This window comes from Anser brachyrhynchus, assembly GCF_964034855.1.
Source record: "Anser brachyrhynchus genome assembly, chromosome: 4".
In the NCBI taxonomy this organism is placed as follows: domain Eukaryota; kingdom Metazoa; phylum Chordata; class Aves; order Anseriformes; family Anatidae; genus Anser; species Anser brachyrhynchus.
Window position 1 is genome coordinate 52,237,255 of NC_137698.1, and position 19,413 is coordinate 52,256,667.

The 19,413-nt window shown below is 37.1% G+C and overlaps 1 protein-coding gene across 4 annotated transcripts in view; it reads left to right on the forward strand.

The window, feature by feature from the left end:
• The window catches only part of CORIN (corin, serine peptidase), a 134,739-nt gene that overhangs the window by 12,799 nt on the left and 102,527 nt on the right, over positions 1-19,413 (forward strand). For all 4 annotated transcript variants that reach the window (XR_013950425.1, XM_080590027.1, XM_080590026.1 and 1 more), the window contains exons 2-3: positions 4,465-4,609; positions 10,083-10,535. Coding sequence is in view for 3 of the 4 variants with exons in the window: in XM_080590027.1 (XP_080446153.1) it covers positions 4,465-4,609; positions 10,083-10,535 (598 nt within the window). In the remaining variant the exon portion in view is untranslated. The remainder of the gene's footprint in view (positions 1-4,464; positions 4,610-10,082; positions 10,536-19,413) is intronic.

Sequence of the window (19,413 nt, forward strand, 5' to 3'; positions counted from 1 at the left end):
TAGAGACCCAGCATGCTCTATCAGACTTACTGACCATAGCCTGTTAGCCCTAGTGATATTTCCTTACAGGGAGACCATTTGTTAGGTTTGTGATAGGAACAGCAGGACATATATATGTCACATGCTTACACCATGACTAAGGTTGTTTTATAGTCTAATAGCTTAGATAATTTTGGGGTCTAAAAGGAAAATTGCATGCTACCACGGGCTTTTCATCCATAAATCTTAATGTAATTTGTTATTTCTGGGCCTTAATATCACAGGCATGTTATTGAAATGACACCCATAAGATCTTTTTTTTTTTTTCTTTTCCCCCCACAACTTGCAGAAGACAAGCTGTGAATTTTGGTCCAATGAATTGTTAGTCTTTCTGCAGTCAGACAGGACTGTATTTTTTTTCCCCCATCTATTTTTTACCTCTGTGGATTCAGAAAATCAAGTGTGAGCAGTCTGATACAGCAGTCCTAAATAAGAGTAGGATTTTCTCAAAAATCTGAACTGAAATTACCTCAGAGTTACGTCATGGTGTATTTCCTTTATTGAAATCAATACTTACAGAACAGCATTTGGGTATTAAGTAGCAGTTAATAGTGTTTCACCAGAGACAGAATGTTTTGGCTGTCAGAAGAAATTATCTTTTTAAGCACCCAGTATTCTGACTGTTTAATACAAAAACTGATTGTATTAAAAGCAAATGACTTGTTGCCTCAAAAGCCAGACACTGACCTTTTCTACCTACAGTGTACACAGCATTTAACTGAAAAAAAAGGCTTTTTCGAATCAAGCTTTCTAACATCAGTGGCAGGAAGGGAACTCGTACCAGTATTCTTCAGGAACTGAGGATATGTTTTGGTCCAGGTAAATCTATTCTATGCCCAAACCTCTAGTATTTAGGATTGTCTGTCCTCAAGGATTCTGCTTCTAAGTCTTCTTGCCCTTCTTTTGGAAAGAGATAAAAATATATATGTAGAAAATACTTCAGTTTTGTGTACTTAGAGAATGACTCAGAATATAGACTACCGAGAGAGTTGAGGGAGATGTTTCTTTTCTTGGAGGCCTAAAGTGGGCCAAATGAATAAGCATGTAGCACAAAATGAATAAGCATGTTTCCTTCTACAGTCCCATTTTTCTCTGACAGTTCTGTTATTTATGACTGGTTTTAGATTCATAGCCCCTTAGGGACATTACTCTTTTGAAGTCTTTCTCTGCTTGGGATCGCAAGGTTCAATTTTTTAATGAAATTAGAAGTGCGCCCTTCTTTTCTTACTTCTTACTGATCTAAAAATGTGCTACCAGGAAGATACAAAGTGCTAGGCTGGAAGAACTGGGAGGACAAAGCATGTCTGAAGTTTTTGCAGACACCATTGGCATACTGTAGCACTTAAAGTGGTGCATGTGTTCTTTTTGTATTGTAATATTTGGTGGCAAGAGGAAAAGAAACAGTATCAGGGAATATGTAAAAGTTGGTAAAATGTATTTATATTTATATCTAGGACTTTTCATTAAACTCTCATTGATGACATAGGAGCCATTAACATTTTTTTTTTTCATATTCTCCACAGAAATTGATGGAAAAAAAATTCATATAGATGTTCGAGTGATGGAAAATTAGCATTTATTAAGGCTATGCTTGCTGAGTCACTGATGATGATTTTAAACAGGTTTAGTGTTTTTCATGATATCTTTTTCTGTAGAAGGGAAAAATACGACATGCTGTTTAGTTGCCTGTAAATATTTACTTTGCTGTTATACAAAACAAGCAATTCAGGGTGTTTAGAGAAGGATGTCTTTCCCAATCTAACATTCTTTTCTTGAGCAGTCACTGAAAGCAAATTTGGATACAACAGACTCCTTTTAAATCTTTGGTAGTAAGTTGCGAATGCAAAGATTGGGATTTTTTGTTACTTTTAGGTGTTGATAAGAAGGTAAATATTTGAGGTCCTTCCTTATTATAAACATCTGATTAAAGTATCTACTATTCACAGTGCCAACAGACTTAAAATAAATTCCTCACAGAAACAGGAATGTAAAAGCAAGGTATTTCAGAAGCTTACTGGTTTGTGTAGTGATGGTCCTGCTCCCCTTTACCTGGTGCAGCAGAACCATGCTCTTTTTCACAGAATATCATGACTTGAAGGGATAGTGTGCTCTGATTCATGAGGAGTCTACGTTCAGATGGTTGTGGTACTCTACTGAGTTGTAGATTAATTTTTGGTCTGAACAGGGGATTGAACTCAACAGCACCATTTCCTGAGGGAGCACTGTAACCACTGTACTGTCAGAAAAGGCAATTTAATGTCATTTTCTATTTTTTTTTTTTTTGGTCATGCTTTCAAAAGCAGTTGAAAGTTGAAGTTACAGCAGCTGTGTTTTGGGAGAGCTGTGTTCATAACAGAGCTGTGTTATTCCTATGCTACCTGCACTCAGACCTCCCAAAGGGATCTAATATAGACAGAGCAAAACAAGGTTATGGGATTCAGTGAAGGTGGCTGCTAAGATGCTATGCTCCAACATGACCAGAAGCAAAACTTGAGGCAGACTTCGAAGAGTTTAATATTTTAAAATGTAAGCAAGTGTGGACTTCAAGATGTCATGTTGTCAAGTAAGGGTTGTCCGTTACTTGGAGTTAGGTTTCTGAAACTGAAACTCACCCAAAAACTCACCCAATTTTTTTTATTTTTTTATTTTTTTTTGTGCCTGGGTATTTGAAGCGTTAGTTGCAAGTAAAGGTGGAAATTTAGCTGATATATCCCAAAATCTTGAATTGCAGCGTTTGCCACTTCTGAATAAGGAGTGAAGAAAAAACACTTGAGACAAGCAGTTGGCTCTCTCAGCATTCTTTGTATTTTGCTTATGGTGGAAAATGGTGATGATTTGATTACAAACCTTGCCAATTCACCCAGGCTGTACCTTATGAGCAGACAAAGCGACCCTGAGCTGGCTGTTTCAGACGTTCAGGGAACGCTACCATCTTTAAGCTGACCATCAATTTACATCCTGCTCACTAGACAAGCCCAGTAGTAGGACAGTGTTGAGACTGAATCACCACAATAGAAGGCACAGTGGTTATGAAGTGAGATACCGTTCATATCTCACACCATGCTGGCACCATACCTGTTTTCAGTGCTACCTGGTCTTTAAACAGTGCAAGTTTTCACAGTCAAGGGAGTAAAATAGGCAGTGAGATTAGGCAGGAATAAATCTAGTCTAGTTCCTTAAGAAGTAGTCCAGTTTTCATTCATGCTAGTCACTCTGGTAACCTGTTCCTCACAGAAAAACACTTAGAACAGAACCAATCAAGGGGTTAACATGCAGAGACTGCCATTTACAAGACTACTGATGAATGTGATAGACATCCATCTCTTGATGATCTTCAGAAAGAGTCTGTCAGCGTAATGGATGCATTTACACTCTTGTGTCCTGTCCCGATCAACTTCAATGTGATTGATTTTCCTGACAAAGAGGCTAAACTGTTATTTGTAGGCTTTAACTCATGAGTCATCATTTTGGAAGACTTTGTCCGGAGTTAATTGTTCTATTTTGCCTTACTATAGGGAAAATCTTAATTATTTTTAGTTAATTTTGATTAAAAAAAGATTTAATTAATAATTATCATTATTAACTTCATAATGACAGTTTCAATTTTGCTATTAAATATACATTTGGAATTTTGTTTTTGTTTTGTTTTTATTTAAAGAATATGATATGTTTCTAATATATGAAATCATAGCCTTAATAGAGTTATGTTTTTAAATTTTTTTTTTCCCCAAGACTACTGTATATATTTTGATTATTTTATTATATATACCTGTTTAGCCTTTGGCAGAAGTTTGTACAACTCAACTGAAGTCAGAAAATCATTTTTCTTTATTATTCCGTATTCCATTTGTAGAACAGAAAATACTACTTGTAAACACCACTGAATACTGTGATAAGTTATAGCTTTGTAAAGTACTCGAAAATGAACATTATTGTAAATAATAAGTGGAATGCTCCTTGTCACTGTTATTGTCACTTAAAACAAAGGTTATAATAATTCCTTGGCTCCTTCTTTAAAAAAAAAAAAAAGAACATGGAGCTTTTTATATAATTGGTAAATGATTATTTTTAATTAGAAAATAAGATGTATTTAGCCTTACTACTGAAGTGTATTATGTATTTTACATTTTTTTTTTTTTCAAATGCAATACCTATCCAACTTCTAGTTCATCAGGTAAAAAGTTTAGAAATTTCAGTGAAATTGTAGGTTTGTGGATGTTGGGTGAACTAAAATTAATGGTATGATTGCACTAGGCTGTCCACCAAAAAGGAAGATTATATGACTTTTTGGTAAGAATTTAAAACAATTTGTAGCATACATTTAAATAATCTAGCTGTTTTGTGAAATGGGTGGGACTGCCCTTGAAAACATAGGAGTTACTAACTTACACTGGAATGATAAAACTGTGCTTTTTTGTTTTTCAGGTCTTAGGAGCAGATGAGGATAACATGGGGGATGGTTGCTCTCAAAAACTGGCTTCTGCCAAGTTCCTTCGACTTTTGCTCCTAATACTGATTCCATGCATCTGTGCCCTTATCCTTCTGCTGGTTATTCTGCTTACCTTTGTAGGTGAGTGCTAACAGAGTAAATAGGCCTGTTTTCAATTAATGCATTTCTATCTCAATTTTAGTCTCCTTTTCAAGTGCTAATGTGGACATTAAAGATGTATCTTAGCACATCTACCTAACAATCTAAACTGCCTAGTGAAATAATGTTTGTTTCAGAGAAATAAATATGATATTTGGATTTATATATTGAAAACATATTTATGTAACAAATAAATTTATGTAACAATTCTTTTTCTGAATTTCTGAAGGTAGATTTTTGATGACCTGACTACCTTGAATAGATAGCATGTAGATGGTTTTCGGCAGTCATTTTACAACTATAAAATATATTTATGTTAGACATTTAGATAACTGTCAGTGGAATAGAATATTTGTACCTTTATGTCACACATTGATGTGTAAATCTGTTTTTTATTTTCAGGTGAAGGTTAATGTTATAAGTATCCACAAATCTTTCTGAACAGTCTACAAAATATTACCGTTCAACTAAGGAAAATACGTTTCTTTCTACTAAGTACGAAATTTATATCAATGCAAAACCCCAAGTATGCTTTGTGGAAACTTGTTGCAGAAATATTAGAATTTACAATGGCTTAGTCTGTTAACTCGGTGTCTGTTACAGAATTAACGAGCTAGTAATTTATTACCAACAAAACTTTAAGAGCCTTCCTTTTGTTGCCACTACAGAGAAGCTGACATGTCTCGTCGTTAAATCTCTTCAACTACAACATGAGAAAGACAGTAACGCTGGGTTAAAACATAAATTTTTTTTTGAAAAAATAAAGTAAAAAAAACAATTGTTTTGCTTTCAGTGCTGAGAGGATGTGGCATTTTTACTTCAGTTTTTGGTAAAGAAAATATTTTCTTGTTGTGCTTCCTTGAGTAATTCAGGAGCACATCTTTAACAATTGTGGTAATGTGTGTGTATCTTTATATATATATATGGATATATATATATATATAAAAATCTATATTTCCCTTTAAAACCCCCAGCTTACATACCATACAACCAAACAGTTAGCAAGCACAGGAAGGAAACAAACATGTTTCATTAGCACCTTCACTTCTGTCAAAACCAAGACAACTTAAATCTATTTTCTCAATTCAGTCTGTAAAATATTTGCAATAATATGTTGTAGACCTGTTCTTTTCATTTAACTTAGGTTAGGCAAGTCAAAATAACAAAGCTAATGAATGCTATGATTGACAACTGGGTCTTGGGATGTATCTTTAAATTGAGAACAGGCTGAAGTGGACTAAGACTAGTAAGTCTAGCAATTAGGAAATATGACGCCATTCAATTTACTTTCCTTATATTTATCATTCCATTTGTATCCTTCATATCCTCTGCCCTAGATTTTCATTCTTTGGTGAGAAGGCAGATAAAAAAGCAGGTGTATTTGTCAGATCTACTCGTTCTCCTCCTCTGAGGCATGTGTCGACATAATACTCATTAAAATGTATGAAATCCTCTGGGGAAATGGGACTTGTTCTGATTCTACTTACACAGCAAAAATCAGGACTATCTTCTATTAGGTCAATGTAATTACTGTGGGGTGAAGAATAAGACTTGGTGTTATTACTCATGTCTAAAACTGGCAAAGCTCCCTTAAGCATATCTTAAATTTTCATGATTACAATTTACTATTCTTCACTTTCAGTTTTCAGCTTCTGCTTTATGTGCATTGATAGCCTAGAAACAAATATATTTGATGTCAGTAATTAAATGAACAAATTCTATGGACGTCTTTAAAATGTGTGTAAAATAACGTATTCTGTTCTATTTATTGAGAACACATTATATCCAGAAAAGTAGTTCATATTCACTTCAGATCAGTAATAAATTAATGCTGTTAACACTCTGATATTGGTATGATGATTTACAGTGTAAGAAATGAGTTGATGGTACTGACTGACTCACAAATTACCCTCTCTATAGGAAATTATCATCTTATCACCAAATGGAGGAGCTAAGTTCTGTGGTTGTCATTCTAGTATGTTTCACTGCTGATTAAGTCATAAATAGAGAGCTCCAAGTACTAAAACATAAATAGACAGCTTCCAGAAAAAGAGTCTCCAGGGAGACCTTATTGCAGCCTTTGAATACTGAAAGAGGGCTTAGAAAGATGGAGAGAGACTTTTACAAGGTACTGGTAGGACAAGGGGTAACAGTTCTAAACTGAAAGAGAGGGTAGATTTTGATTAGATATATAGAAGAAATTCTTCACTCAGAGGGTGGTGATGCACTGTAACAGGTTGTCCAGAGAAGCTGTGGATGCCCCTTCCCTGGCAGTGCTCAAGGCCAGGCTGGATGGGGCTTTGGGAAACCTGGTCTGGTGGGAGGTGTCCCTGCCCATGGCAGGGGGCTGGAACTGGGTGGTCTTTAAGGTCCCTTCCAACCCAAACCATTCTGTGATTCTATGAGTCTCTGATTATCAGTGATGTGCCAATGCCTTCAGAGTGCACAGACTCATAGGGCAAACCCTACAGAAGAAATCTCAGTGGGTATGTGCTGGCTAGTTACAGCAGTGATCCATCATTCTATTCTCTGTGTAACTGCCTAATCCACTACACATGCTTTGGTAGGCTGCTTTGCTCTGTTTGGTTAGCTTTTTAAACAAATGTGGTCTTCTTGGGATTTCCTGCTGTGAACTACTAGAAATCACTCACAGTGTAAACTGCCAAAATCTCACTTTAATAGCCTGAACAGTGTGACTATTCCTTAGATCTTTTAACTGTCCATTTCAGATCTTTAAATAAAACATTAATTCCTCAATAGTGAAGAGCAACTGGAAAGTGGTCAGTAAGACTCTTGGCAAGGCATCGCTTTGAACCAAATGAATCTTAAGCCAGTTCCTTGGTTTTGTACCAAGCACAATGAGAGCCATCATGCTGTATATTCCCGTCATCTGGACATGTCCAGCTGTAGCTGAAAACACAATTCCAAAATGGTTACAGCTATTTCTCAACTAATTAGCTATCTAGGCTATGATTTAATATCTCCAGCTCTGTATTGAAATTTATATAGTTCCTGCAGGACTTTTAATGCTGCAAAAAAATCTCCAGTAAATTAAATTTAAGATTGAAGATGTACAATATTATTTAAGGGGGAAAAGGACTATAATCAATGAAAATACAAGCCTAACTCAGAAAGAGAGTGGAGACTATACCCTGGAATTAATTTTCTGAATTCTCTACTCTGTAGACTAGGAGGATGAGAGGATAGGAGGAAAGGGGGAGAACAAAGTGCCTCAGGAAGGTGATCCAAAAACATCACATGCTATCTGGAAACAGAGTTGTCATCTAGAGCTGGCCAGCAGTGAAAGCCAAGCAGAGGGCTATGCCTACCTCTCTCAAGAGCATCTGCAGCAGAGCCCAAGCAACTGCAACTAGCTGGTTGGAACAGAGCCTAGAGCCATCTCCTAATATTACCTAAGAGCATTATTTAAAAGAACACTGCTACACTTAGTCTTTTAAAGCTTCCTAATACTAATGGTGCCTGCCAACACATAGTAAAACAGTGGCTGGAGCACACATCTAGAAGGTGGAAAAGCTGGATTCTTCAAACTTCTTCAGCCTTAAAATGTTTGTTTGGAAACCTGTAAAGTTAAGGTAAAACTTAAAGATCTGAGAAAACAGAAACACAAAATTTACATGTACCCAGATTCCATAAGCCTCCCTACTGGTAATATCAACTTCTTGTTTCCCCTCTCTTCCCGTGCTGTCTGTAAAGGTTATTTTGTAGGCAAAAGGTCTTAAAAGAAATTTAATAATACTCATTGTCAGCTGAGATACAATTGGGAAGGTCTGTTGTCTGGAAGAGGTTCATTATGTGGTCCCCCTGTCAAGAAAGAGAAGGGGAGTTGTTATCACTAGGGAACTGAAAATAGAACAAAAATGTTATTGTTGGAAAGATGGGCTGAAGAAGCAAACAGGCATCTGGGGATCTCAGTGGAAGAAATAAATGACATTATGGGTAGCGACAGCTATTATTCTAGTTCCAGAAAGAGAATGAAATAAGGCTGAGTGGGGATAGGATAGAATCCAGTGGGTAACATGCATATTTTCCTTAACAGTATTTATTGGTCCACTGTGTTAAACAACAGAAAAAAAATGTTTAAGCTTCTTTCAAGCTTTTACCTGACTTGTAATGTATTTCCTACTATTCTGCTGAATGTTTTATAAATAGCTAATCATTTTTACTTTAACTTCAATCATTATTCATAGCTCTTTGGGACTGACATTTTTCAGGCTTTTTCTATTTTTATGTTGAGTGGAGGAGAAGACAGTAGCTGAGGGAGGAGGACAGAGAATGAGATTAAAAAAAAAACACCCTTGAGTTCTTGAGTTAAGGTTATTCTTGAGTTAAGGAAAAAATACACACTTTTCCAAGGGAGGAAGAGAAGTTAATTTTAACTTTTTGAAAGCTACAGCAAAAATGACTGAAGTTTGAAACTTGAAACAAAGTAGGTTTCCCACTCACAGAGATTCAAAGCTCTATTTGGAAACACAGGATCCAAGTAAAGCTACATATGAGTGAGCACAATTTCTGTGCATGCTTAGTTACAATTCCTAAGATTTTAGCAAATCATATTACTGCTGGTCCCCATTGTGAAGTCAAAGCACGTTCAGTCTTCCCATTTGGCCTGACCAGAGGACTCAAGAAAGAGATATTGCTGCTGAAATAATTTGTGGGTGGGAGATTTTCTGATGCTTCTGTAAAATACCCACAGCATACTCCTTCAAATCCCAATGAATTATGCACATTTGCTGGTAGAGAAACAGAAACTTTCACATGCATAGATATAAAGTTCCCTTGGGTTCTGCTAGTGAAAGTCAGAAACCAAGTTTTACTCACAGTCAGTGGCAATTAAGCCAAAACAACCCAGTATGGATAAACAAGTACATGGTAAACCTCAAAGGGTAGCTGTTTCATTGAACCCCTTACAAGTTTAACTTTCTAGTTCCAGTTGCCACAGTTAGAAGTTACTCAATAAAAAAGGAAAATTCTTCCTTTTCTACTCTCCTGGTTCCCTTTTCTTTTTACATGTTAAACTTCCCAACCCCAAATCTTTTCAGACAGTAACTGGAATTAGGGTCTTCTGGCATTGTAAGTTTTTCAGCTGTGATTAATAAAGATTCCTTCCTGTCCAGTCCTTGAATTTCACACTGAGTGAGCTGGTTCAATCTAGCTGCAAAGTGGATGAAGGGGTGAGGAGAGGGATTCTGTAAGAGCAGGAGGTAGGGGCTCAGGATATCTGAGTGGGTGCAGGCTGTGCGTGGTGTCTGGAGCTGGCAGAGCCAAGGTGCTGGCTAAGTGTGGTCATGAGACTGGGCATTTTGGTAAATGCAGTAATCAAACTGAAAATGAAGTTTGGTAGAGGTGGTAGTGGGTGTTGTTTGTACTCAAGAGTCAACTGTACCAACGAGCTAATATAATTCTTTTTTATATATTTTTTTTCCCTTTCTTCCAGGGGTGTTAGAAAAAACTTGCTTTTATTCAAATGGGAGTGAGGTCCTCACAGTTAATGGTGACATTGAAACATCTGACATTCTTTTGCCAAACATGGTTGAAAACAGTTCCACGAGTAATCCCATAGTAGATCTCAGCACATGGACTCCCGCCTGGACCACCACACCTTTATCCCACACTGGCCAAATGAACAAGAACTCAAATATATTTAGAGAGACTTTCCAGGAAAACTCATTTGTCCCTACATCTCAAGCCTCAGTCCTCAATCCTGATCCTACAAATGATGCTGCTTTGGCAGAGGGCTCTGAATATAGCACCCAGCTGTTTGCCACTGCAGAGGGAGAGACTTCGTGGTCCATAGATGCATCCTTCAACATCACAGAGAAGATGACCACTCTGCCTGTATTAAGCCCTACCTATCCATCTGTGCCACAAAAAGTAGATCAGAAAAAAAGTAAGTTTATATTTTTTTTTAGTTTTATAATTATGACTCAAAAGTACAGCACACACTGCTGGCTGCTTCCTCATGAGTTCCCATGAGTTCTGAGGAATTAGTTGTTTTTTGATAATTTATTTTGTCTTGCACATTCCATGTTGCAAGCAATCAGTATCTTATCAGAACATTTGATTGACCCCACTGAGGAAGATGCACTAAGTTCTTTCAGGTATGAATGCTTACAGTACATTCTTCAAATCATGCATGCTTACCAAGTCTGAAAATTAGTTATTGCAGACTGTATTCAATTCGTAGATTGAATATTCTATGTTCCGTTAAAATTATATATGTGGTAAGTACCTTCCTGAACTGGGGATATAATTACAGTTAAAACATTTTCTATGTTAATGGATAAATTGTTCTCTAATTTGAAGTTGTTTCTCCATGCAGCAATAAAATGCAATTTCTGAGGACTGTAATCAAAATGTCAAAAAGAACAATAACGATTAACTGTGATCAGTTCTCATTGGTCTGACTATACAAGGAGGCGCATTTCATTAGTGCCATGGTAATTTTATTGATTCATCATGTCAGTGGTATTGAAAGGTTTCTTTGTATTGTTTTGCTAACACATGGAACACTAGGGTGACATATTAAAATGAATTTGTTTCTCTTTAACTACATATCATTCTTTTGCTGTTGATCTCATGAGAGCACGGAGCAAAACTTATTCCTGGAGTTATAGGGAGAACTGAAATACATGCAAAGAGGTAGACAGTGACCTGAAAGTGGCACACTCTATTAATTGTATATTTGAAATTTCTATGAAATGAAGAGATGGTGTCTGAGAGAGGTGATCACTTCAGCCATTGAATTATGCATTGTTTTGTGGAGAATCTCTGTATCATTCCTCTCTTGGATTCCATGCTTAGTTAAATACTAAAACCTGATATTAGTTGCCTACCTAATGAGTCTATTATTCAGGTGTGAGTGATAAAATTGATGGTACGTCACAAGTTTTTTGCTCTGCTGTTTTCTTCTAATGCATTCTGCCTTCAAGAGTTTGTCCCTTGCTTCATTCCTGCCTCCCTCCACCCCACCATGACATCAAATAAGCGGGTAAAAGTTAGGAAAGAACTCTGTTATGCTCTTTCTTGTTCTTTCTGGAGTGAAGTGAAAGAGGAAAACCTTTGATTTTTTTTTTTTAATTTATTTTTGATCTATTTTTAACCTGTGACGTGGAAGAGATTCCTTGTGAGGCCATTTCAGTGATAACTTATTTTCTTATTCACAAATTAGCCCTCAAAAATAATAACTTATTGTGAATCAATGTTTTTTTATTTTATTCTTTCTGTCTCCAGCACTGTAGTGATTATGTAGCCATTTGAATGGTCCAGGCTTTCTGTACGTTCAGTTTGCTACATGATTTTCTTAAATTGGCTGATATCTTGTTTTTAGTCCTCACACCCCAAACTCAGAACAAATGCATGTAAATGCACACTTGCATTCCCTCAGTGATTCATTTATTTACCTTATGTGGTGACTTGGCTAGTTATCACTGTGCTGAGGAACAGCTCAGAAGCACAGCGTGCTACGCTACAGATATTTCCAACTCTTAGTGTTTTCAATGATTATGATTGTAAAAGACACCTTGAAGTTATTAGGCTGTTGGTTAATGTTGAGCAGAACTATGGGGGCTGTCTTTCTTCACTTGAACTTTTTTGACATGTGCTGTGGGGTCAAATTTTTTCTTTTCTGGAAGATGATGTCTTTGTATTGCAGTCTTAGTAACTAGGTAGTTACAGTGTAGATGTGCTTTATTTATTTATATTTATGTGGAAGTTGCCTTAAAACTGTGTGTGCATGTTTAGATATATAAATATAAATTCAGTATGCATATATATACATTCAGTCTGTATATATATATATATAAAAATACTGTGTGTATATATGTGTGTGTATGTATATATATAATATATATATATACATATATATATATTTGGGGAGTCCAGAAGAATTTGTACTCAGAATAACTATGTATTCCCATACTTGTCCAAGGCATTGAGGACTAGAAATCAGGAGATCGTGATGAGTACACAGGGCTTCTCACTGTCTCATTCTTGTACTGTCCTTTGCAAATTCTCTCTTTACACTTCTCCTTGGTCTCTTTAATCTCTCCTTTCCCACTAAGCTTTGCTTCCTGGAGAGAATTCTAAGGTAACAGAAAACTTAATTTGATGTCCAAAAGAGTTCTTGTGTATTCTGTTGTAGAGGGAGATGGGGGAAAAACAGGACCACAGATATAAAATAATTTTTTGCATAGTGAGTCTGGAATAGTCTTTTGGAGTACAAAGGATTTTTTGAGATAAGTAAAACTTACTGACTATGTGGGAATGGCGTTAGCAGATCAAAATAAATCTCTCTTGCTTTGTGTCTTGATCCAATTGTGACCATTAGAATATGCCAAAAGACAAACAAAATAAGGCTAACATACAGAGACACCTCAACATTATATGGTAGCAGATTCCAGTGACCTGTAGTGAGTCCTGAGCCTTTAAGTTGCCAGAAGTTGTTACACTTGCAGTTGTTCCTTATTTTCTCTAAATTCTTCCAGTTTTTCTTGTGGCCCCCCATGTGTTACCTCTCTGTTGGAAAGAAAGTGAAGGAATACATTTTTCCTGTTGATTGATTTGAGCTTGTGTAAGTTCAGATTTAAAAGTGTTGTTTTGAAGGCATGGCCCATGGTCTTAAGTCACTAGGATAGTTCATTGGAGAGTTTCCTGATAGCAAAAACATCAGGAAGGGAGTTTTAGGTGAACCACCAGGTTCAGCAGTGTGTATTCATGGAATTTGAGGTATATGCGATAATATTTTGTTCATCTGTCAATCAATGAACAACAGAAAAAGAACCATATACTAGATAGTCATTATCTTAAAGAAAGGATGTTTTTCCAAGATAAATATCAGTACAATTTTATCAGTGCTTTTCTTCTCTTTGAAACAAAAATAGGCTGTAATTATGTAGTACATTGGGCGACTGACCAGGAGACATCTCAAGTGTATCAGCTTGAGAGGGATGTTTTCATTTCAAATGAAGCAGACTCCCTGTTTTGTAATACTGCTGATTTGGGGAGACAGGAAGAAGGAGAGAGGGCATTCTTCCTAGAAAAACATCCCGTATAACTAACGGAATATGCACTGGGACAAGAGGTATTAGTATCTAATTTTGTTTCTTCCAGTCACTGTTACTTATGAAGATGTATATCCTTCCCCCCCCCCCCCCCCCCCCCCCAAATCTTAGCCACACACCCACACCCCCGTTTAGTGGAAAACCGTGACAACATCCACCTCCTAAGATGCAAAGTAATATGACCAAGTGCTCCAAGCGTGATCTCCTACCGCCCCTTCCTGTGCCTGGCATGGCACCCCGGCAGGCCCTGGCACTGAGGGAGTGGAGGGTGCAATGCTGCTGTCCCAAAGGGCGAAGGGCGCTGACCAGGGCCTGGCTGCAACCTTATTTTCTGGCCACCCCTGGCTGCCGTGAAAGGGTGCTGCCACTGGTGGGAATTGTGGCCTGCGGGCACCTCAGAGGCTGGGGAGCAGGACCCTGGGGACATACAAGATAGCCCCAGGCTTCCTCTGCTCTGAGGGGACAGGAAGGAGAGGGATGTAGCCCAGAATATGGGTGGGAGGCGGCGCAGTTGGCAGAAGATGTCGACAGAAGCATTTCACCCAAGGGGCAGACTGGCTGCACAACTCCTGGCTGCACTGGGGGGTCAAGGGCGAGCACCAGCCTTTTAGACCTTTCGTTAGGGAAAGAACTGAGTAAAAGCAAGGTGGGTAGAAATAAAGGATGTGTTTTTCCAGCCCTGGCTTATTCTGAATATACTTGACAGAAAGCTAGGAAAAGGCATGTGTCCCAGATGAATGTGGATTTGGTTCCTGTTCAATTTCTCTCTGCACTTGCCCAAGTGTACAGGAGGATGATAAAAAACACAAGCCCTGAATGGTTGCTTGTAGGACCAAAGTGGGAAAGTGCCTTTGCAAAAGCATGGCACTGTATCAGATGTATCAGAGGACAGCATTTGAAAAAGCATGTAATTCATGTTTTCTTCTTTGCATCTTCTACTCTTCTAAATAACAAATACTCTTAGAATGAAAAGACCCAAGGGTCCTCACATAGTTTCATGAACATCTTTGAGCAATTTATTTGCAACCCTCTGCTCTGCCTAGAGGTCTTCCTAATCCTCTCTATTGTCTTTTAACTACATCTAAATAAATATTTTTCTCTCTCCCCAGCACTATTTTGCTGTATTTGGTGTTCTGCCACTACTAAAATCTATAGAGAACAAGGCTGGCCCAGCTTTCTGTTTGGTAGAAAAGAGCAATATGAGAACCACTTTGGGGATAACTGGAAGGGATATGTCACATATGGCACAGAAACAAGCAATTCCCTGCCTCTCCCTGCCTTGTGCTGCTCATTCCAAAGATGTTTTTTTTTTTCATTTTTTTTTTTCTACTGAAGCTAAGGTATCCAGTAACTGCTTTCCAAGTCAGACCACGGGTTTCCATCTTCCCAATCCCTAGTATCTCAAACAGTGATCTGATAAATCACTAAGTCTTCTATCTCAATTTATATTTAATTATTCAAGTAGGTTGGAGCAGACCAAATTATATTAAATGTAATAACAGAAATAGACCCATGGTAGATAAAGTGTAGCAGTAGACCCATGGTAGATATTTAGAGATATTTATCTTGTTCTCAAAAAAAAAAATTCAAAATGTTGTTAAAACATGTTTTTCTCCTGAAGCAAAAATGGGTTTGGTCTTTCAAATTGGCACAGAAGAACAAAAACTGTGGTCTTCTAAGTCCCAGGCCAGTCAACTCATCTGTGTTTATTTTATTTTTTCTTTTTTTTTTTTCATACAAATTCAAGCATGAGTAAACTAATATGGTAGTTATTGATTTTGTTGGTGCTTGAGTTCATGCTTCAGCATGTTTTATCTTCTGGCAGTGGCTTTTGTTTCTTTATCTCCCCTATACCTGTTTTTCTCTCAAAATTAAAGAAACAAAGTGGAAAAAAAGCTGCTTCAGAATTTTTCCACTGTGGTCCTCATTAAAAATACATTTTTCCCCTTGTCAAAATAATCACTAGAACCATTCAGGTTTTCTTGTCTAGCAAAAATTCAGAACTAAATTTTCAGTTAACATGGAAAAATTAGTGACTTAAAAGACAAACACATGGTGAATTTCCACTAAATCCGACAGCAAGAACCTGGTTTTCATCAGTTTGCCTATTCCACCACTGTTATTTCGTATGGGTGTATGGGCATAGCTTGGCAAGCAAACCATTAAGTTTCTGGTTTACAAGATATATTAGCTGGCAGTGTAATCCAAAAGGTTCTTAGATGAGATTACTGTTGATGTAGAATTTCTATAGATTTTTCATTGCAACTTATGTGCGTAAGGAAGAAAAAACTAACAAACTTTTAGCACCTGGTATATTGCCACTTGCAGGTAACTGGAAGCTTGCCAGAAACTTTAAATACATTTGTGAGAATTTTAATGAGGTTGCTAATACTTTAATACATTTACCTCCAGCTAAGCTTGTGACTTTAATTCCCCTCAATAGATTAATGGCTCCTTATTGCAAGTATTTTGTTTGTAGATGATCGTCTGTCCAAATACACTCTGATGATACCTTATACAGAGCACTGTTTCAAAGAGATCTCAAATATCTTTTGGAATTAACACCGTAATGAGTACTATGAATTACTATCATATCCACCCTACAATTCCATTTTCACTTACTTATGTATCTTTACTCTTCAACCTCTCATGCACATGCTTTACTTTAAAGTGGGAAATTCCCTTGTTGGAAATAATGACAAAGTCAGCTTTGTTCCAGTCTTTAAATGACATGCATGTGTTTTTAGAGTTGATATCACAGAATCGTCTAGGTTGGAAGAGACCTCCAAGATCATCTAGTCCAACCTGTGTGTATGTAGTCCAATGTGTGTATGTTTAAAACATTTACATGTAAAGAACAGAAGTAGTTTCAGCTTTATACTTTTCACTTTTATGCACCCATTGCAGATTTTTATACTTTATCACTGCTTGTAGTTTAAACAGTTTGTTGTCCAACTGAGCAAGAGGCTAAACAAGGAGTCTCATGCCAGCCTGGCATGAAACTTCCAAGGATGGGAACAATGAACGCAAGGTGTATCTTAAGATAATTGTCTGAGAATTACAGTCACTGACTTCCTTTATAGGCCTATAAGCTTCTCTAAAACCTTTTTAAAAGTCAATTATGTGGTTATTTTGGCAAAAAAGATATTGTTGATGCATGGTTGGTTCTATATTGTGATTGTTGATCACTTAGTTTCAAAAGATACACCTTAACAGCTGGTAGCCATGTGTGCTTTTCTTTTTGATTAAAGTTGATCTCCTTTACGTTTCTGCATGGTCTATTATGGATTGCATTATGGTGCAGCCATATGTGGAGATAGAGCAATCATTAATTTAAAATGGTAAGATCCAAGCTACTGTCCAAACGGAAGGTTAAAGCACTGATACAACAGAAAGAGATTTACAGTCACTGTCATGTTTCACAATCATGTGAAATCCAAGAATAACATAATGAATAACATGATTTGAAAAGGTAATGAGGATGGGAATTTGAAAAAGTGATAAATTGCCCAATAAATAATTTGGCTACTAATCTGTACACAAAATATGTTTGCCTCCCCTTTATTGCAACTGACAATTTAAAAATCCTAATACTCTCCGATGAAATAAAATAGTAGAAGTTCAGACTAGAAACTGGGAAAAACTTTTTCACCAGATGGGTGTTGGATGGGTTCCAGTGGAACCCATTTACCCACAGAAGCTGTGGGATCTCCGTCCTTGGGTGTTTCCAAGACATAGCCAGGCAAAGCCATGGCTGCCAGTGTGCTGATGACAATCTCACTTAGAGAAGCAGGTTGGCTAGAGACCTCCAAAGGGTTCTTCCAGCTGGTATTTCTATGATTACGAGGTTTAAAAAATGTATTTGCACATAGGGAGTGGAACACATTTTGCATGGCTGAAAGAAGTTTAGCATAGCATCCTGTCTGACTACATTTGAGATAATTTGCCCTAATTTTTATAGGGAAGCTTGTCATTGCTCTCTGTGTAACTAACATAGAGAAGTAAACAAAGAGCTATAAGACACAGCATTGAGGGAAACTATCTGTATTTATTAGTGGAATCATATAAAAGAAAGAGTCTTTTCATCCTAAGAAGTGCAGCTGAAATATAAGTATGTTAAAATCTCAGTTTGCACAAGCAACTTGGAAGCATGATATTCATAAGGTTTAAATGCAACTGACCCTGTATGCAGTTATGGGAAACTTCATGATAGTTATGTTAAGCTCTTAGATACCTGTGTATTAATCTACTTCTTTTACACACAAAAAAACCAAACCAAACCAAAAAACAGGCTGTTTTTGATCACTAATTCTTCAGGCTGTGAAGGTTTGTCAGCCTCCTTCTGTTTCCATATAAATAGAACTGGAACCCTTAAGGAAAGCTCCATTGATGTAGACAGCTATACTAACCTGTTAACAGAAGCGTTTGAGCTCTAATAGTAGAAACAGAACTGGGCCGTCACTAAATATTTTTAAAAAGTGATACTCAAAAGAAAGTTCCATCAATACAGACAAGAGAGTGAGTAGCAGCCCCTCAGAATAAAGAAAGAGCCCAGGAAGTCATATACCATTTTCTGCAACACTCACTTTGCCAAATGTGCAATCAAATTCAGAAGATCTAGGCTGCAGTATTTCTGTCTAAAGCAAATTGTCTTTTACAGACAACAGCTACCTATGCTGTAATGAAACAATCGCAGACATACTTTTACAAAGTGTAGCTGTGGGAATTTTCCATACAACTTTTGTATAGAAATTTGTTTTCCAGCTGTGGGAAAACCAACAGTAATCTGTTAGACTGATCAGTCCTTTGTTAGCCTGTTAAGTTTAGTCCTTCCTAAGCCAGATCTTTAGTACACCAGGATCTTAAGTTCCACCTGCAAACTGCCAAGCAGGAAATTGCAGTTTGCAAAGCATAGGTTTCACATACTTGCAGTGTTTTGCTTAGCAAGTGAGGTGCTGTGTTCTGTCCTAGTTTCTAGACAGATTTCACAGGGAGGAGGCTTACATAGGGTTTGCTGCGTTAGTTTTGTCTGAAAGTGAGATGAACATCAGTTACCACTGTGAGATATAGTTGGAAAAAAGGATCCTAATCTCCTACCAAAGAGATCAGAAGAGCAATCTGTCTGTTCTTGAGAGGTAATTAACCAGAGACAACTGGGACAGCTCAAGTACACCTTATTACTATGCAGTACTATTCAGAGCCTGTTAAATATCTCAACCATTGTACGTCTTTTACAAAGCACTGATTTTTTTTGAACATAACAGCATTGGCACATAATTACATGTTGTCATTCAAGCTAGCATTTGTTTTCATTTATTGAAAACGCCTTTGTTAAAAAAGAATCGTCTAGATGCCTTGGTCCTGTGGAAGCTACCATTTTTTGCCACCCCTTCCCTTTATTCCTTTTAATAAAGCCTGTTAATAATAGGAAAGTAATGCATATCTCCAAACAACAGCAAAATGCAGTCCAACCTAATGTGCCATGGAAAATAGTCTGTAATGATTGATCTAATCCTAAAATTAATTTAATTTTGTACCTTTTGCTTATTTAATGGTAGGTTATTTGAAATACATCTCCAATTTCACTAAGGAACCCTGTAATTAGGAAGCGTTCATTAGGAAACAGCTAATCAAAATACCAGATCAAGAATATAGGCCAGCTCAGACCTCATGGGGGTAGGTATTCAGCATCACTTTTGGCTGATG